Source organism: Apteryx mantelli, chromosome 8 (genome assembly GCF_036417845.1).
Source record: "Apteryx mantelli isolate bAptMan1 chromosome 8, bAptMan1.hap1, whole genome shotgun sequence".
In the NCBI taxonomy this organism is placed as follows: Eukaryota; Metazoa; Chordata; class Aves; order Apterygiformes; family Apterygidae; genus Apteryx; species Apteryx mantelli.
The window spans coordinates 32596447-32615388 of NC_089985.1; the positions used below are offsets into that span (position 1 = coordinate 32596447).

The window sequence follows — 18942 nt, forward strand, 5'->3', positions numbered from 1 at the left end:
AAGCAAACCATTCCCAGTAGAAATAGAGAAGTCTGTTGGCTGATGTCCTTCCAGCAAGAAGCAAACACTTCTTGCAACAACCTAGCTGACATCAGCCTCAAGCCAAAGGCCATGGTCTATCTGTGATCCTCTCTACCTGTCTTGGAGAGAGAGTTCTCACCCAGAGTTCATGACCATCTGCTCAGAAGAGTCATGACAGAATCCCAGAACCTGATCCCAGTCCAACAGAGTTTGGAACCGGATATAGAAAGAAAGATAAAGAGCCTTCCCTCATCAAGGCTAGAGAGTCCTTTAATGCTTGCTTTTTCATCCGTTGTCAGGTCCATTCTAAACTGTTAGACAAGACAAGTTCATTGTTGTTTCCCCTTAAAATTGGTGAGAGTAGTGAATGTTCTCTTTGTTTTTAACTAGTGAGATTCATGAGGGACTCTGGACAAAACTGACTTTGGCATCCTCTAAGAAACAGTCTGAAGATGACAGCAATTACCTAGTTAAGCTGACCTCTTACTGTGTTCCCTTTCAGTGGCGTCCTCGTCTCAGAGGATGCATCCTCAGCTAAACCACTGTTGGTTTTACAAGACTAGTCACCTGAGGACAGAGCAGCAGCCCATCTAGCTCCAGCTCCTGCCCCATGGTACCAGCTGCAGCAGATGCCTTGGGAAGGTGCATATGAACAGAGTTGGCATGAAATGACACTCGAATCCTCTCCCAGCCTCCAGGGATCTGTGCAAGGGCTTTCTGAGCCAGAGGTGGGCTCTGGGTGTCTGGGTGTAATGGTGATGTAACCCCTGCAACAGACTGAGCAGATGAGGGAGTTATTTACCCCTTCCTGGGAGGCAATCGGGCATTGGCTTCCCACATCCACTTGCACACTAGATCCTGTGCTCTGATCCTGCCCTTTAGACACTTGGTAAATGTTTAATGGAGACAGAGCCAGCTGTGTCTGAACAGACTTGGCATTTCAAAGGGAGGTTTTATCAGCAGGCACAGCAGCATTTCCAGGTGGCCAAACCTTGTTGAGGGAGTCCCTTTTCTTATTGATAGGTGAGCAGCTCTGCCTCCTTCATGAACTGGAGGCACAGCTTCTCCTGCCATGGCAAAGCCATGCACTACATGGCCACAGGCAGCCTCACAGCTCCTTCCACAGCCTGCAACAGGGACACAGGCAATGGGAAATGTCTGGAAGGGAATGAGGGTTGAATCCTCCCTGAGGGAACACAAATACCTTTTTACACCCTCTGAGTAGACCTTTGGGCTGCTGAGGCACTTCACCTTGCACAGGGACCCCAGGAAGTTAAAGAGTCCTTCCCTTGGATGGGAACAGCTACATAGAGGCGGACGAGCTGATGTCCCGGTGGAGGACTTTGTGTGGACTCACAGCTAGGCTAAGGGGAAGAAGAGGTGTTTGGGAAAAAAAGGTGTCTTCTGAGAAAGAGACCACTGTCCTCATGGATTTGGGAAGCCAACTCTGAGTTTATCATATCCCTGATCCCAGGAATCCAGTTCACAAGAAATGCTTCAGCACTGAGGCAAAGCGGGTCCAGCATCAGGGATGTTCCAGATCCGGGCATCCGCTGTAGGAAGCCTTTTCACTCCCTCACCCCACAACACCATGGTGGCCCACACAACTTTCAGCTGTTCCCAAAAGCACAGCTGCAATGAGAGTTTTAGCTAAGACAGACCCTGGACTGTCTCAGGGCAAATGCTAGATACAGGGGCCAGTCCCCGTGCACCTCCAATCCCAACTCTGCATCACTCGGAGGCCCCAGAAATGCACAAGACTTGGGCAAAGAAATTTCCTGGGCCTACTTCTGCCCCCCATGCAAAATGGCCTTTCTTGCTTCCAGCTGACCTGTTTCAGCTGCTTAGCCCAAGGGTTCCTGTAGTGCCCTGTGTAATGTTTCAGCTCTTCATCAGCTTCCATCACTCTGGTGACACAGCTCAGTCCTGTATGGTGGGAAAGGCTTACCTGGGTGTCAAGTGAGCCAATGGATCATTAACTTTCTGTACAATGTGAGTTTAGAAGGATATGGGAAAATATAGATTTTTTTTTTTCCCCTCCAGATCTTTCTAACACTGCCCAACTTGCCAAGAAAAATGTCTCTTACTTCTTTGATGGCTTCTGTCTCAGTCCAGAAACGACTGTGTAAGCAAAGGCATAGTTAAACATCAACCCCCTCCCAGGCACAACCCCCCACCATTTCTATCAGGGAAGTAAAATTACCTCCAGCACAATGTTCTGCGTCCACAGGTTCTTCACTGACCTGGAAAGTGCAAAGACCACAGCAAACCTATAAAATGTCGCATATCTGTAATGCCTTGCCATGCCCAAAACACTTTGACATGAACTAACCCATGCTCACAACCTTCATGTAACATGGTTGAGCATGTTGCTTTCCCCATTTATTTTTGTACATGGGGAAACTGAGGCAGGGAAGCAAAAGGATGTCTCAAATGACACCTCAAGTCCATAGCAGAGGAGTCAAGCCTTTCTGACTCACAGTTCATTCCTCCAGGTTGCACTGAAGATAAACAAGACCAAGTGTACCTTTCTTTCCAAAGTTTTTCTCATCTGGCTTTGATTCAGGTCCAAGATCCCCAAGTGGGAGTGGTGACCATACTCATGTGGGACACAGGTAGTACCACCAGTTTGCACCTCATTTATTCCTAAGCACCTTCTTTGGACTTAACTGGAGTTTCAGGAACATGCATTTTCATTGCAGCTGTGTTAGGCACTCAAGCTTGGACCAGAAAAAAAAAAAATCACCTTGATCCCAGGACTTGACACCATCGTGATGCCAGACCTGAGAACATCTTAGATACTGACTCTCCAAGGGCATCTTGCCTTTGAAAATCTTCCTAATTCAGAGCTGTCCCCACCTGCATTAGCTTAAAGGAGACAAAGTTGATACAGCCCCATCACACAGCCTCTAGATATATTTACACATTTTTTACTGCATCACTGACCCATTGCCACTGATGTCTGGTATGGGTGACACTGATGAGCAGGGCTGTGCTGTGGCTCCTTGCTCTGCTCTGTGCAAAACAGAGGATCATGAGTCAGGCTCAGGAGCCAGGATTGGCATATGTGAATCCAGCGCAGAAGGAAGACCAGGATGAGGACTGCCAACATGCCACGTCCAGACCTGACTGCAAAGTGCCAGCGTGTGGCATCGCTAGGCAGTCCTAGGGGGGCTTTAGGGCAGATGTTAGATAAGTAACTAGAGTGGCATTGCTCCTTAGCCCTGTGCCTCTCTCTTCCTATTGGGGAAATATTGTCTCTATTCTGGCCAATATGGCTGGAGAGGCATGCAGGTCTTGGAGAAGGCCCAGATCGTTGCTAACATTGATGCTTTGTTTCAAGGCACACTTACGTAATCAAAGCATTTCATCCACCTCTATCACCACCACATTCCCTTCCAGCCTCTCCCTCTACCTCAAGAGGAAGGGACAGGTCCAGAAAGCACAAGGTTGTCACAGTGAGACTGGAAGCACCAGACAGCGCAAACAGTCCAAAAGTAGCCACAGTATTGCTTAAAATCAAGTTTCCCTCAAGTGTCCACCAGCAATTAAAAAAAACAACAAAAAAAAATCCCTTCTGCTCTCATTGCTCAGCTGGAAGAAACCATGAGGAACAGAAGTGAATGAAGAAGGACTAGATACCATTTCTCACAGCACACGTGAAGTTTTTCTTCCCCTACTCACTGCCTGATTAAACTGTGGAGCCCACTGCCACAGGATGTTATGGAGTCTAAGAGAATAAATTAGTTCAGGAAGGGACCCAGGAAGTTCATGAAGGAGAGTTTTCTTGGAGGCTATTAAACATGATAGGTTGACTTCAACTCTTAGCCAAAAAGTCTCTTAACCAGCTAATGGCACAGGCAGAAAGGGAATTCTATACTTACTGGTTAATACTCTTCCACAAATATTTGCTACTGTCCACTTGTGGCAAAATATTGGGATAAATGGCTCTTTGACCTCGTATCACGCAACAGATCTTACACCATTTCAGTATCGTTATTGGACTCCTTCGGTCCAACATTAACTCTCATTACTTTTGATAGTAACCTTTGACTCATATTTAACTCTAACAAACAAGCACTTTTTGAACCGACATGAGATTTTGCTGACTGTTTTAAAACAGCATTTATTGCCAGTTTAGGAAAACAGTGATTCAGAGTCTGCAGATCATTACCTACAGCCTATAGCTTGCTTTGTGCATCAGGTAGACAGAGGCTGGAGTGATGGACAGGGAATGAAAAACCAACTTCATGGTGAAGGCAGACCCCAAGAAATCACACATTTCTCCTCATGCCATGGGTGAGTGTCTCCACCTCCTTCATGAACCGAAGGCACAGCTCCTCCTGCCATGGCAAAGCCACGCACTGGACAGCCACAGGCAGCCCCACAGCTCCTTCCACAGCCTGCAGCAGTGACAAAAAAGTCAGTGTGGTGTGAGTGAGAGCACCTGGGGAGCCACACGAGGGAATGCAGTCTCCTGACATTAAACAGAAGAGACACCAAGGAAGACGTACGAGAGGACAGACTTCTAGTTGTTGTAAACCAGCCTAGCTGCACCACAGTCACGGTACTAACACAGTGTATGCAACTTCACTGTTAAAGAAACTCCTCTCATCAGGAGATGGAGAGAGACCTTTGGAACAATGTGCCAGTGGTGCCAAATGCCATTCAGAGCCTTCTGCTATGACTTAAACTTTTTCCCTACTGACCTCTTTCAGCCTCTTATCCCAAGGGTCCCCGTAGTGTCCTCTGTAATGCTTCAGTTCCTCTTCATCGGCTCTCGTGACCGTGCTGACTGGCACCACCCCAGCAGGGAAGTTTAAGACGTTGTATAAATTGGTATAGGAGGTAGCAGCTGGAAAAGATCACACAGAGCATACAACATGGCATGGTTTAGTGTGCTGGGCCAGCAGTGATTTTCAGATGACAATTTGGGCTGGAGGAATTGTGGACTTGAGGTGCTGAAGCTGAGGAAACCATGAAAAAAACACTAGTTTTAGTGGGACTTCTAGTAGGAAAGTTTCAGGGCCGCACATCTGCTGAAACCAGAGAGAACCCCATGCCTTTTGTTTTCAGTGAGGTGGAGGTTAGATCTGCTCTGGGAGAGATAGAAATCCTTGATCTAGTTCAGACAGAGCCTGACTCCATGTTTCCCATGCCCCAGGGAAAATCCTGGCTATGTTTTCAAGATAACCCAATTATATTCCAGCTCAGTAACACCATCCTGAGGACTTTGGATCTGAAAGGGCTGTTGCTAGAGAGATGAAGAATTCAGACTTTGCTAGAAGGTATTGAATTGCTTCTCTGCAAGTCACTGCAAATAGCAGAAAGGCTCTGTTGCCTATGTCCTGGGAAATGTGAGAAGGCAGTGTTCAGAAGAGCCCGGCCCTTGTGCTAAGGTCTGCCACCCCTCTGATACAGAAGTAGCTCCTGGGAGCAGGATGGACAATCCAGGGGAAGGTCACACAGTAATGACCGGAACAGATATGCCACTAATTGCTACTCCACAATAACCCAAACACTTGCAGCTCAGGTGAAGCAGGGGCATGAGAAGACCCACCCAGAGGAGACCTCTCCTTTGTTTTCTCCACCCAGAGGAAAGGCCAGGCTCTGCACATTTTTCAGGGGAAGTCCAAGAGACCAAAATATCTTGCTCCAGCTCTGCCCACAAATACCACATGTGTGCATCCAGAGACATCTAACTAGAGATTACCAAATAGCTTCCCAGCGTAGCCGTGGTTAAAGGCTGGACCCAGCGCAGGACAAAGAATCACGTCCAGCCCTAGCTTCCTCCATTTAGCAATGAATTCTGTGCAGTAAACCTGCAGGGGAAGACAGAGGAGATGACAAACAGTGTCTGTTGGACAGCAGTGGTGGATCAATACCTACCGGATAGAAAAAAGGAGGAAAAAGAACTCTTGGATGCAACTGAAAAATCAGATCAAATCTGAGTTGTGTTTTCAAAGAGCCAATGGATTTTGTTCCTCCACCCTTATGTTTCCTGGAAGAATATTATGTCCTGTCTAGACCTAGACAGTGATGCTAGATGGGCATTTCAGGGTTGATTCTCTTAAGCATTAAACCAATCTTCTTTTATGCTTAGTTTTGTGCTTGAATTGGTTGAATGAAGATCTACAGTCTTTCAAAGGACCATTTTCAGATGACTAAACAGTACATTTCCTCAGAAAAAAATTTTTTTTTTTGGTAGGGAGATCTAGAAAACATGAATTCTAAATCTTATCAAAAAAACCTTTCACTCTGCAACAGGATACAGTTAAGAAAAAGAAGCCACAAGTGACAGTTAGTTAAGTGCTGAAGTCTTCCCCCCATGAGCTAGAAGGCACAAGCTTGCACTGTAGATCCAAGAGAGATCTAGATTTGCACTCTGGTCTTCCACATCTTCGTGAACATCAAGCAATAAACGAATCCATCCTTTAAGAGCTGTTCCATTTTGTCTTAGTAAATAAATATCAGTGGACCAGAGTGTGGCCAACTCTGTAGCCTACGCTTGTTATAGAACACATTTGTCCCATGTTCTAACCTGGGCTCTATGCAACTGTCTCTTACCCCATGTTTTATGTAAGAGTCTTCCACATCTCCCATGAAAGGCCTAACCAGTAGGGTATTCTGTCTGACACCAGATTTCATCCTCAGTTTGAGATCCTCCTTGCTGAAAGCTCAACAAGAGAGATTATGTTTCCAGGAAACACAATCAATGCAGCTAATCTTAATTTTTCTGATGGAAAAATCAAGTAGCCAGCCAAAAATCTGGGATCAGCTCTTGCTTGCAGTAGATAAAAAATGTGAATAAAGAAAAATAACTCCAAAATATCTCTGAGGCAAGCATTTCTGAGGGTTTCGGAGGGAGAAAAAAAATCCATTTTCACCTAAAAGAAACCCCAAGACCTTTTCATTCCAAACACTCCCATCAGTCCAGTGACTAGGCTGGCTTATGAGCTTTTTCCCTGCCCTACAGCATGTTGGACCTGCTGCAAATGAGCGTACACTTCCACTGAGTGACTGACACTGACGGGGGTTGCATGGTGTAGCCAGAGGGGCATGTTCATCCTCAGGAAGGGTTACGAAGGTGTTCCAGGGGACACAGATCCTGCCTTGTGGGAGGACACTAAAACAGCTCAGCAGCTTTAGCCTTGCAAAATACCAGGTGAAAGGGAATACAATTGCTGTCTATAAATAGATTAAGGATGAGGAAGACAGTGGAAAATATCAGAGAGGAGAAGAGCTATTTAGGCTCAAGGACAAGAATAAAATGAGGATAAAATGGAAGTGAATAAACAGCACCAGAAATAAGGAGGTTTCTAACCACCAGAACAGGGAGGAAAGGAGCTGGCTAGTAAAAACAAATGCAAACAGACAACTCAACTAGTTTTAAAGAGGAACCTGATCAGTTTGTGAACAGCACTGGACTCAGTTGCCCAGGCCAATGCTTCCTCTCCTATGTTCCTCATCCCAAATGAATTCATACAAAATCCACCTAAACCAAGGAGTTCATGGCCACAATTTTTGACTCCTAGGGTCTCTGCTTGATAGTTCAGGCATGATCTTAGCAAGTGACAATAGCACCTAATGCCTGAAGTGAAGGATTTACTCCAAGAGATGGAATTAAAAAAAAAAAAAGCCACATCTTTAGTGGCTTTTCTTATGCTATTTCTGCATAAAAAATGCAGGACAAAGGATAATCTCTCTTCCCCATCCTCCAGTCAATAGAGACCTCCACACAAGCATCTATTGCCTTGAGGTCTTATCACTTTTTGCAAAGTGTGACTCCCAAAGAAAAGCCCAGCTGTTTTATTTCCACAGGATCCATTTCCAATACCAAATTCAACAAAAAGCAGAAAGCAACTGTTCAGAAATTCAATGTAAGACTTGAGGAATCTCTCACTACAATTAGTAAGGGAAAAGAAAAAAAAAAAAATCACATTACCGCCACTGCCCCATGCTGATTCCAGAGGTTTTTGGCAGACCTGAAAAGGTGATAGAATTAATCAGCATTGGGACTTTGGCAACAGGGAACTATCACTAAAATGTGTATACGGCTCATTATTCTGGAAAGCTCATGAATCTTCTGGGGAACAAGCTATAGTATCACACAGGTGATCACACGGATGACCACACTGTTCACATGTGCCTACAGGTACATCAAAAGAGCTTTCTCTAAAGACATACCATGATGTTTCCGTTTGCTCTTACATGTAGACAAAAATCATGGCAAAGTCTTCTAAATTTGCTCTCTCCTGGTTTTATTGGTCTCTATTTCTCTCACAAGGGTGATTTTTCCAATGCTTGTGACAGGCACTGCACAGGCAGGCATGCAGAGATGTCTGCATTAACATGGCACATGCTGCACAGGGTACCAGAATCTACGTGGTCCCAGGGACAGTAGCCTATTTCAGTTTGTGCTGAGCTCCGTGGAGACATCCTAGCCCTGTTGTGATAAGGATCCCTGAGCTCTTAAAATAATCCCCAGCTACATAACCTTGGATAACACCACGCAGAGCCCAGGTGGTGTTGAGACAGCACATCTTCATGCAAGCTCAGCCCGTACTGCACAGCCCCGTGACTGGGCTTTGCACAGTGGGCTGACATCTACCTGCAAGAACCTGTGTGGGCATATCCACGTACATCCCCCTTCTCTAGGGCTACTTCAGTGCTACTTACCCCACTCCACAGAGGGCATTGAGATCCCGAGCGATTCGTGGATACTTTCAGAGGGAAGAGAAAAACTTGGGATTAGTCAATAACAGTGCAGCTGAAATAGTGGGCTACAATAAGGACTGCAGTGTGGGCATGCTTCTTGCCCTAGTGGGAGTGGCTTTGAACGATAGGTATGGTTTCCAACACAGTGGTTTCATTCTGACATTGATTTACACATATTATCACAACCACCCATGCAAAGAAGGCTCTAGACCATGCTGTTAGCTCTGGGGAGCATCTCCCGGATGTGGGGATGCTCTTTAGATCCTTGTTAGTGATCTCCTTTCTCTGTGGAGCCCCTTGCTGGATGAGCTGGATGAGCTGTATGGTTTCATTAAAGTTCATTAAAGTGGATCATAGTTTAGCCACCCCATACAAAACTCCCACAAAAGGCTGTCAAGCCACTCAATGAGTTAAGCCTGGGTTTAGGGACATCTGTATTTCACTTTGAATCCTGTTGGGCACTTAACATAAAGCAGCAAAACACTCTCAGAGTAAAGCAGGTTTCTTCCCTGCTTGTGAAAAATCTCCCATCTTGCAGATTTACTATGATGCAGCGAGGTGTCCACACACTTACTATGGGTTTCAAGATGATAGCCAAGATCCTTTTCACCAGAACAGGAAGCCTGTAAGTATTGAACTGGGATTTCAGGTTGGGATCCACGATATCTCCTTTGCTGGAAGATGATAGAGTGAAGGGGAAGTCAGGACAAGTCCATCTGTTTTAAACCTACTATAATAGCAGTGCTGCTTCTGAAGCAGTTTGCCTTAGGGTGAAGTTGCTAGAAGACAAAGTCTGCCTGCTTCAGTCTAAAGCACTGAATAAGAAATCCTCACATGGAGTTTAGATGCTCAGGCAGAATTGCTCACTGTAAAAGCTATAAAGAAATGAATACTTCAACTCCTGTATCATCAGCACTGTAAAGGCTCTGAAGTGCTTTGCAGAGGTGGGCCCATACACAGAGTAACATGGACAACCTTGGACATGTTTCACCTTGAAGTTCTGCTGCAATCACTTAAAAGAGCTCAAGAACCACGTCATTTCGCAACTTCCTTCAACATCTGTGATCAGGAGGGTTGCTGCAGCTGGTGAAGGCCAAGGGGACACTTGAGGGGATGGTACTTGACTTGATTAAAAGCTCTATCCCAGAACAGGCCTTTCCATTCGAGTCAAGCCCAGAGCTTGGTTCAGGTTAGGCCCCCAAGCAGCTTCCAGAAAATGAGCCAGGAGGACATTCTCCAAATGGTCCTTTCACCCTTTACCCCCCACATACAACACCTGGACAGATGTGCTACTTTCCCCCGGACATTAACATCCTCCCAGTTTGTAGCTTGGGGGCTCATTTGCAATGCTTGGATGTTGCAAAGTCACTGAAATGCAGATGGGTTAAGGTCAGCCCATGGTACATATCCCAGAAATGAAACAGACTGATTAACTCTGCATCCACTAGCAACCATGAAGGGAGAGGTACAGGACTGCTAGGGCCGGTCCTTCTACGTGGCTTTCAGAATGTTTCTCAAGCTCTTATAGACAGTGGAGTTGCAGTGCTTCAGAGGTAACTCTCTGGGTATAGACCAGGCTATTGGAAATCAGCCAGTCTGCAGTAGCTCTTTGTGTGTAGGTCCTTAGCCCATGGTAAATGTAAGCTAGCTTGAACATTTGCTTAGCCGCCAGAGGAGGTTAAAATAATGCACGATGTCTCCCATGTGCTATGGACTAACCATGCGTATAAAATCAGTTGCCACAGCACTGCTTACACACAGTATCTTATCACCCCACGGTTTCTTATCTGTGTGTGTGAACTAGTCTTGTGAACTAATTGCTGTCGATACTAAATTCATCCTTCCAGAAATTGCTCCTCTGCTGCCCATTCTTCAGTATGCATCCATTGGAATAAAAACATTCTGGATGCATACAGTCCCCTGGCCATATGGTGCCAAGTCCCAGGGCCCACGCTCAAAGCAAATGGGATTTACTCACATGCAATCCACCAGGTGAGCAGTGCCATCTGAGAAAAGACCTCTAGTGAACAGCTCATCTACCACGTAGTCAATCTTGGGCGGTGCAAAAGGAACAAGCTGCAGGAAAACCATCCACATTCAAGAGACAAGAAAGACGAATGATTTGTAGACTCTTCTGTAAATCTCGCTGTCTCACTAGTGAGGTGAGTGGGAAATGATGAGAAGTTCAGGCCCCTCTACCTGCAGTAGGGCAGCTGTAGAGTGGGGCCAGCCGTTCTCCACCCCTACACAGGAGGTTGCAACCTACCACTGCTGGGGGCTCATTAAACACCTTCTCAAGCTTAAGGGATGCGATAAGACTCCTCTAGTCAGCTCACACAATTGTCTTCTGCCTCAAATTCCCATGGAGCTCACACATTTATTGAGCAACATGCCAGATTAGCCAGCTGCCCTGACTGTGGACACTGACCAGGTGCTTCTGGTATGTAGGATCACACAGCAGGACAGAGGCGGGGTGTCTCACAGCAGGAATTGTGCTGCCCTGCAAAACCTCATTTTCAAAGGGGCCTGATTAGGCAACATCTGCCCATGGCCCTTCCCCATGCCCCAAGGCGTTAACACATACTTGTGAGTGATCTGTCTCCGCTTCTTAGAGAAGGATCTTGAGAGACCTCAAAACACCCAGTATTTTTGATTAATACCTATCACTGGAACAGTCCCCATATAGAAATTGCCTTCAATGGAATTACAGAGTAAGTTAGGTTAGAAGGGACCCTTGGGGGGTCAACTGCTCCAATCCCCTTCCCACTTGCCCACCAAAAAAAGTGTAAACTGGGTTCAGGGGCTGAGGGATCACAGAAACTGCTGAGAATTTGATATTTATGGGGACACCAGACATCACAGGAAAAAACAATGTCCCACAATGGGCTTTAGAAAAGGGGTGACTTGGAGATATCTGAAGGTCACTCTCCTGTTTGCTAGACTAGGAACACAGGCATTGCTTCGGTTTGGGAACAAAGACTATTGCATTTGCCTTCCCTTGTGTGATCCTCACAGCAGATGGGTAAAGGAAGGCTGGTCCTTGTTTTACAGGCAGCAGAAGTGGATATGGGAAGTGACTTGTCCAAACTTCATAGGGAGAAAGAGGATAGAAAACTCACTGTGTGTCCTGCCTCCTGTAGGAGCTTTCTGGTCTGTTGGACGGCCCGTCTCATGCTGGGTGAGGGCTGGAAGTAGCCATCTCCTTCGTAATACCCAATCCGAAGTGGCTTTGAACTGGAGTAAACCTGTGAGGAGAGGAGCTGTCACTTGGATGCATGAGATGTACCACATAGGACCATTCTCAGGGCTCAGGGAGGCAGCAACTGAGAACTCTCGGTAGGAGGAAAAACAGGTGCAATAGGGCTGTGGAAAGCAGCAGCAGTGGTCCTTGATATGTTTTTTCTGACACTACTTCTTGCCATGTGAATGTGTGCCAACTTTGAGATGGTGGGTGTGATAGCATCTGTGTAGACGGTATGCCTGGCTGTGGAGAGAGTTCAGGGGCCTATTTCTGTAGTTGTAAGCAACTGGTCTGTATTGTCTGAGTATCGGGGACAACTGGAAGATCAGAGTCTTAGGACCTGAGACAAAAATCAGCAGTCAGACGACAGTAGCAGAGAGCTAATGGCAAAGGCCAGCACTTTCTTAGGTCAGTGACTGTTAAACCAAGCTCTCATTAAAAATGTGAGCAGTGAGCTTCTCTGCTCAGGAGAAATCAGCTCCTTTAGGGATTGGGCCAGGATGGAGCCAACAAGCTTGTTTTGAGCGTTGCCTAGAAAGGGAAGGTAAGGGGTCAGTATCTGGAAGGTCTCATCAGGGCAAGTTGACAGGGACCTGCCAACCCTGCTATGAGACTGCTTTTTGCAGTTGCTTATGCAGGAGGCCCTCTGTTCAGAAGGAAGTTTGCTTCTCTGAGTCCTTCACTATCTTGAGACATGAAACTAGATGGGAGTCTCCTAAGATCCCACTTTGTTGATGGGGAAATGGAGGCATGGGATCACCTCTGAGCCAGCCTTACTTCCTCGTTGAAGGGGATGGGGGGCACAGTGGGGTCCAGCCGGAACATCTCTTTGCAGAGCAGCGCCTTCATGCACAGGGCCAGGCTTTCCACGTCCCTCGCCATTGGCCCCAGCATCCCGGTCACTGCAAGCACAGAGATCCCATCACTGCAGGCAGATGGGCCCCTAGGGGGGACCCAGCAGAGCAGAGTTTCAATCAAGCTAGGAACAGGGGATGGTGTAATGTTTGTGAGGGAAGTGAACAAGGAGACACAGAGAATTGGTCTATTTGCTCCAGACCCACATAACAGAGCAGAGGCAGGGTACCACCTCCTGAGGCTGACCTGGGCTAGGCTTTTGCTGGCACAACTCAAGCAGAGACTGGCTCAAGAGGAGCAAGGACTGTAGCCCACCTGCCAACAGCAATATCACCTGGCAGCAGCTAAATCCAGGAGTCTCCTGAAGATTCTTCAGTGAAATAGCCCAGGCCTTTGGGCACGTACCTCACATTTCTCATTACTACTCATTGCATTGCTTAAAGGGATTTTGTTTCAATTCTGTTCTAATTCAATTAATATCTACCACAGTCAAGAACAGAATAAATGGTGCGAAGAGGTAATACCACAAGGCAGAATCCGGTCTATTAGACCATCTCTGTCTTAAACTGGTCATGAGACACATAATTGAACAGTACTTTTGCTGGCATCTCAGCAGTGGAAGGAGATGTAAGAAGTGAAGGTCTGACAGTAGTAATATATCATCTGGACTTACCTGATTTCATTCCTATAATAGGAGAAACCACACCCAGCTTGCTAGGAACAAAATGGGAGAAGTATATTAGTAGCAGCTCTTGTTGTACAGCAAGTTGCCATGCTGGGTTGCAGACCTTCCATTTGCCCCTGGGCAACATCTAGGAGAATGAAACATCCTGCACCGAATTGACACTTTTTAGGCTAGAAAGACTTTCATGGATTGAAAGCTGCTAGGAGCTGGAGAAAGATTTTATCATCTCCTTTCCTTGGTGGGTGTAATTCCTCATCCTGGAATAAATCAGCCTTGATAAACAGAGAACTCCTACAAGCAAAGCAAGGGCCGGGAACCATCTGAGGAGGAGATGACCCTATAGTAGTTGCTTTCAGCTTCATGGTCAGGGCTATTATGGACTGAATAACTCTTTGCTGTCTTAGCAGTTAGAGGTAGTCATGGGTCGTTAATAGAGTCCTAAGCCCTAGATATGACAAGGAAGCAGGCAGGCTAGGGTAGTAACATAATCCCAGATGAAACCATGGATATCTGTTCTATAGTTTGATGAACTGTGGGGGACATTTTGCAGCCTCCACAGTGGGTGAAGGAGCAGACAGATGACAGGATGTACCTGATCCTGTCGGCTGTGGGTTTGAGTCCACACAAACCACAGAAGCTGGATGGTAGGCGGATGCTCCCAGCTACATCTGAGCCAATTCCCAGGATGGAGCCTCCCCCTGCGATCAGAGCTCCCTCCCCTCCAGAAGAGCCTCCGGGGCTCTTCTTGTGGTTGAGAGGGTTCAGTGTCTGGCCGAAGATGAGGTTGCTGCAGTCATAGCTGGGGAGAGGAAGATCAACAGATGAGTGAAGTATTTCTGTCTCTGCAAACTGTAAATACAGGGCACTGAGCGTTCACGCAGGGATGAGTGTGGAATTAATCCTGGAGGGTAGGATCAGTATGAAATAGATTTGTTGGGACAGCTAGATTTAGGAAGAAAGGGGCATCAGATACAGGAGAAATAATTTCTTGTCTCTAGCATTCTGTAGAAAAGACAACGAGAAAAGACTCAAGCTGAAATGAGAAAGAAATTAACTTAATGTGCATGATTTGTTTGGACAAGGGTGGGAGTTCGTGCATGTAGGTCCACTCTCTCAGATCACAGGAGTCACATGGCATAGCATTTTCATGAAGGGGAACAAGCAATTACTTTATCATTGTCTGCGGGATGTTGGTTTTCACAAAGGGGATTGCCCCCTGGCTCTTTAGAACCTGGACGATCACACTGTCTTCTTCCTTCACTTGGCCCAGAAACTTCACCATCCCGCCAGAAGAGACGTGGCCCTTGGGGATCGGAAACAAAGCTCTTCAGGCACCAGGGAAGGTGCTGTTTGGAGCCATGGCAATAAGACACATAAGCCCTGACGCCTCCTGTGACAAAGCTGCCACCCAACTTTTCTAATGACCAGAACAGAACCCAACAGAACCGCTGGGGAAACCAGATCAGAGCAAGTTAGACATTTCCCAAGACAAAATTTTCTTCAGAAGAAAGGTGAATTTGCTGAGCCCACAGATACTTGGTCCAGAACATCCTTGTCTGAGGAAACTCTTGGCCAGTCCCAATGGGGTGAAAAGGAACAAGCCCAGATCCCTTTGGGACCCTTGTAAGGGGTGGAGAGGATTGGATGTCCTGGTCTGTTCCCAGCCCCAGGCCAAGGACAGAGAAGGGGCAGGGGAATCAAGGATGTACCTTGCAGTTAATGTGGTCCTTGATGCTGATGGGAATGCCATAGAGTAGCCCCTTCTCCTTCTGCTTCTTCAGTTTCTGGAGCTGATCCTCACAGCCATGAAGGAAATCTATCACACAGTTCACTTCCTGGGTCACCTCCAAAGCCTCTCCAGAGACACAGGGTGAAGAGCAGTGAGACAGGTGGATGGAGGGAAGGCAACAGCATTTCAATGGAGATTTCAAGCTGAAAATTCTGTCTCCTCAAACCTCCAGCATTCACTACTCAGACTTTGTCTATAGACTTCAGCTGTTACCTGCTGGGATAATTTTCTGCCCTGGATCTCTGTCTGATTGATTTGCCCGTAAACTACCCTTCAGCTATTAAGGTATTGACAAATTGTGATCCCCAGTGTTGTTAGTTCTACCAGCAAACTGTCTCTTTTTTTCAGTTTGGAAGCCCGCCCTCACACTGCTTGTGCAGAAGAGCCCTGCAGCATCCAGATACGCTGGAGGTATCGCTCACTTTGCCCATGTAGGAGTAGAGGACACTCTCTGGGGACAGGGACCCCTCCTTCAGCTTCTCCACCAGCTCCACCATCGGCAGTGAGAGGATGTGTGCAGTCTGGGCACCTGGGTTCTGCAAAGGGTAGAAAATTGGATACACAGGGGAGACAGTGACAGTTTTCATCAGGGAAGAGTCTGGCTCACCTAAATACCATTGAGGTGTATTCATTCACATCACAGGGTGGTTTATTCGTACTTCTCTTTAGCAGCATCGTTGAAGAATATTGAAGAATGTCAGAGAATTATAATAGAGTTATTTTTCCATCACTGAAACACTATTTTTTTCAAGGTATTAAAAATGATCCCAAGAACAAACATGACATAACAATTTCAGGCAGAAAATTACCATATACAGAACACACCAACAAAATTCATTAGGAAATTATTCCACTTTGATATTGCAAAAGGAAACAGCTTCAAAATCTCCCATGAAACCACTTTCTTGTTTTTTGATCAGTTCTAACATCTACCCAGTGATGAGCTTGAATGCAACATTTTAAGGGATGTTGACTATAGAAATGCAGACCTGCCACAGAGCAGTGTGCTGGAGCAGGGAATTTGCTGACAGGGAATTGCAGAGTCTTGGTTGCTAAAACAGAACCAAAATAGGCAGAAAAACACCTCTTGACTGGAGAGCTGCATGAATGTCTAAGAGGTTTGAGTGGCCCGTTTGTGTTTACTTTCTTGCAGGCCTTTGGCCCCTTGTAATTAATAGACAATGTGTTGAAAGATAGTTGAACCAGCTGAAGGTTTTCAAAATTTATCATTAACTTGGGAGAAAAAAATGTCTGGGCTGTTTACAACACCCCCTATCCCCCCCCCCCCCCAAAAAAAAAAAAAAAAGAACAGCAACAAGTGCTTATTTTGAGTTTAAGACAAGTCCTGAATCCAAGGACACAACCTCCTAAAAAACAGGCGATTCTTTACCTGGGGGTGGGCAGGACGAAACAGCTTTTGGTCACTGATGTGCAGACGTTGGATGGATGTAAAGCCCCCCCTGCACTCTGAGGAAGAGGGGACAGACAGCTCCCTACAGAGGGGCAGAGGTGAGGGGACGGGAACAGAAAATGTTGGCAGTAGGGAAAGATGAAGATGCAAGGGTGCAGGGAGGTCTGGGAATACTTTCTGGGGTTGGTGGCCCAATTCAGGGAATCCCGAACTCTGGTCATCCTCAGAACTCCCACAACAGGTCTGTATTAAGCAATACCTCCTTTACGCTGCCTTTCCAGGGCTTCTGACAAAGGAGAGTAGTGACCCTCAAAAAGAGTGGTGCTGACCCAAGGCACATGCACGTCACATGTCCCCACTGTCCCCCTAACCACCATTCAAAGGGTGACTGATCAGGACTTCTGCCTTCGTTGGGGTACCCAAAATACAATTCCTTCCTCCCAACACTTTTGCCCAAATTACCTCTTTTTTAAACCTGCAAACTGCCTTCTCCATTCGCTCCAGGGCTAGATCACGCATCCTCCTTGCCTCTTCCATCTTCTGCTGGATCTGCCTTTGGCCCAGCCATTTCAGCAATATAATGGCTGCAGCTGAACCACAGAGCAGGGCCGAGAGGGTGCGAGGATCTGTCCACAAAGGATCTAGGTCCTGCCACAGTCGCTCTTGGGTCATGATTTCTCTCCCAGTCCTTCCCGTTCTGGTCCAGCTACAGATACCTGGTGCTCCTACCTTCTCCTTAGAGAGATGGTGAATGCACGGACTATTCAGTTCTCTCCTGTGCAAGATCAACTCTGAAGCAGAGTTGCGTTAACAAAGTCCAGGAATGGACTTTTTAGACCATGGACTTTGAAAGGGTCTGCCTGCCCGAGGAGCGTTGCAGGCTGGGCTGCAAGCAGTGTGCTCAGATCACACCAGGTTTGGAGGGGGTGTGCCCAAGGCTGGGTCTCCCCAAGCTACTGACTGCTACCTCACCTGGCTACACAGAGGGGACAGAGCTGATTAACAGAGCTGGATGGCTGCAAAACCCAGCTCTGGGCTGTTCCCACCCCACCCACATCTCTAGCAATAATTAATTAGCAGCTAAGACCATTAACTAGAGGTGCTCAGCTGTCATCTCTCTCTCTCTCCCTGACAACGGCATGTGCAGCCCTCAGCCTGGAGATGACATAGCTCTGTTTGCCCCGGGGGGGTGGGGGGCAAGTATAGGGAATGAAATTGCACCATCTAAGAGGAGGAAACTCAGGAGCCAGGAGAACAAAAAGCATGGAGCAGGGTTTGGGAGCAAGCAGGACATGCTGACTCTGGAAAGGCCTGGAAGGAGCCATCTGAAGACACCTTCAAGGACTATGACTGCTGTGTCATTTTCATGCCAAGCCCCTTTTTGAAATGCCTTCTTGGTGACCCAGATCAGGTGATGAACGGCCTTGGGAAATCCCTCTGATGGATCCTATCTGCTCTCCAGTTTCCAAGCCCTCTTCCAACCAGCAAAAGACAAAGGAGCTGGACCCGACCGCCTTGCCAACTGCAGAAGCTGACTCTTGCCATGGTGTTTCCCCCATCATGGGACTGCCCCAGAGGAGTACACAACTCAGCACAGAAAGGATGGGCTGAAGATCAAGCTTCTCTCAAACTTTGAGGATCTGTAAAGCCATGGGAAGGAGTGGGGGATGTCTCTGGAAGCTCACTGCCCAGATGCAATGAATGGCCCAGATACCTTGTACACCTGCAATGATGCAGATCTGTCAGCAGATACTGGCTCTGCTCCTGGAAGAGGAGTAGCAGAGCTTGTAAGCAGACATTGACCAGGGTAATCATTGCTCTCTGAAGGACATGTCTTGTTTGGGAGTTGAAAGCCAGTGCTCCTGCTGCTATCATGTTACCTTACCTGTTATGGACATGTCCTTATTCCTGTGCCAGCAGAGAGGGAGCTCAGGGAAGAAGCAAGACCTGGCAGAGAAATTCATTGCCAACTAGGAAAGGTGAGGAGGATCCTCCCCATTTGGTTAGGATGGAAAGAGAAAACAGCCAAACATCTCAACATGGGTGTCCCTACCTCTCCCCGCTGGCTGTGGGGGGGCTGAGAGCCGGTGGCCCTGGTGTAGATGATCCTAAATTGCCCCAGGATGGCCTTCAGCTTTGGTGCCACCATATGCACTAACCTCTCTCCGGTCATGCTGAACTGGGGCCCATTTTTGCCGCCTGATGTCCCAGCAGCTGCATGG

General features: G+C 47.0%; 1 protein-coding gene across 2 annotated transcripts; it reads right to left on the reverse strand.

Annotated features, from left to right (window-relative positions):
• Window positions 1–4116: 4116 nt before the first annotated feature.
• On the reverse strand, window positions 4117–17556 carry LOC106485225 (vitamin D3 hydroxylase-associated protein). 2 transcript variants are annotated; one of them, XM_013943543.2, is made up of 15 exons: window positions 17183–17556; window positions 15732–15845; window positions 15230–15373; window positions 14690–14823; window positions 14113–14319; window positions 13509–13549; window positions 12758–12882; window positions 11859–11984; window positions 10718–10815; window positions 9314–9413; window positions 8701–8744; window positions 7967–8006; window positions 5735–5843; window positions 4731–4876; window positions 4117–4424 (listed from the first exon to the last, which is right to left on the reverse strand). In XM_013943543.2, the coding sequence occupies exons 1-15, from the start codon at window positions 17390–17392 to the stop codon at window positions 4296–4298; spliced, it is 1767 nt and encodes a 588-aa protein (XP_013798997.2). In that variant the 5' UTR covers window positions 17393–17556; the 3' UTR covers window positions 4117–4295. The 2 variants fall into 2 exon arrangements, with proteins under 2 accessions (XP_013798997.2, XP_067157292.1); XM_067301191.1 differs by lacking the exon at window positions 15230–15373 and having other exon boundaries at window positions 17183–17553.
• Between the last annotated feature and the right edge of the window lie 1386 nt (window positions 17557–18942).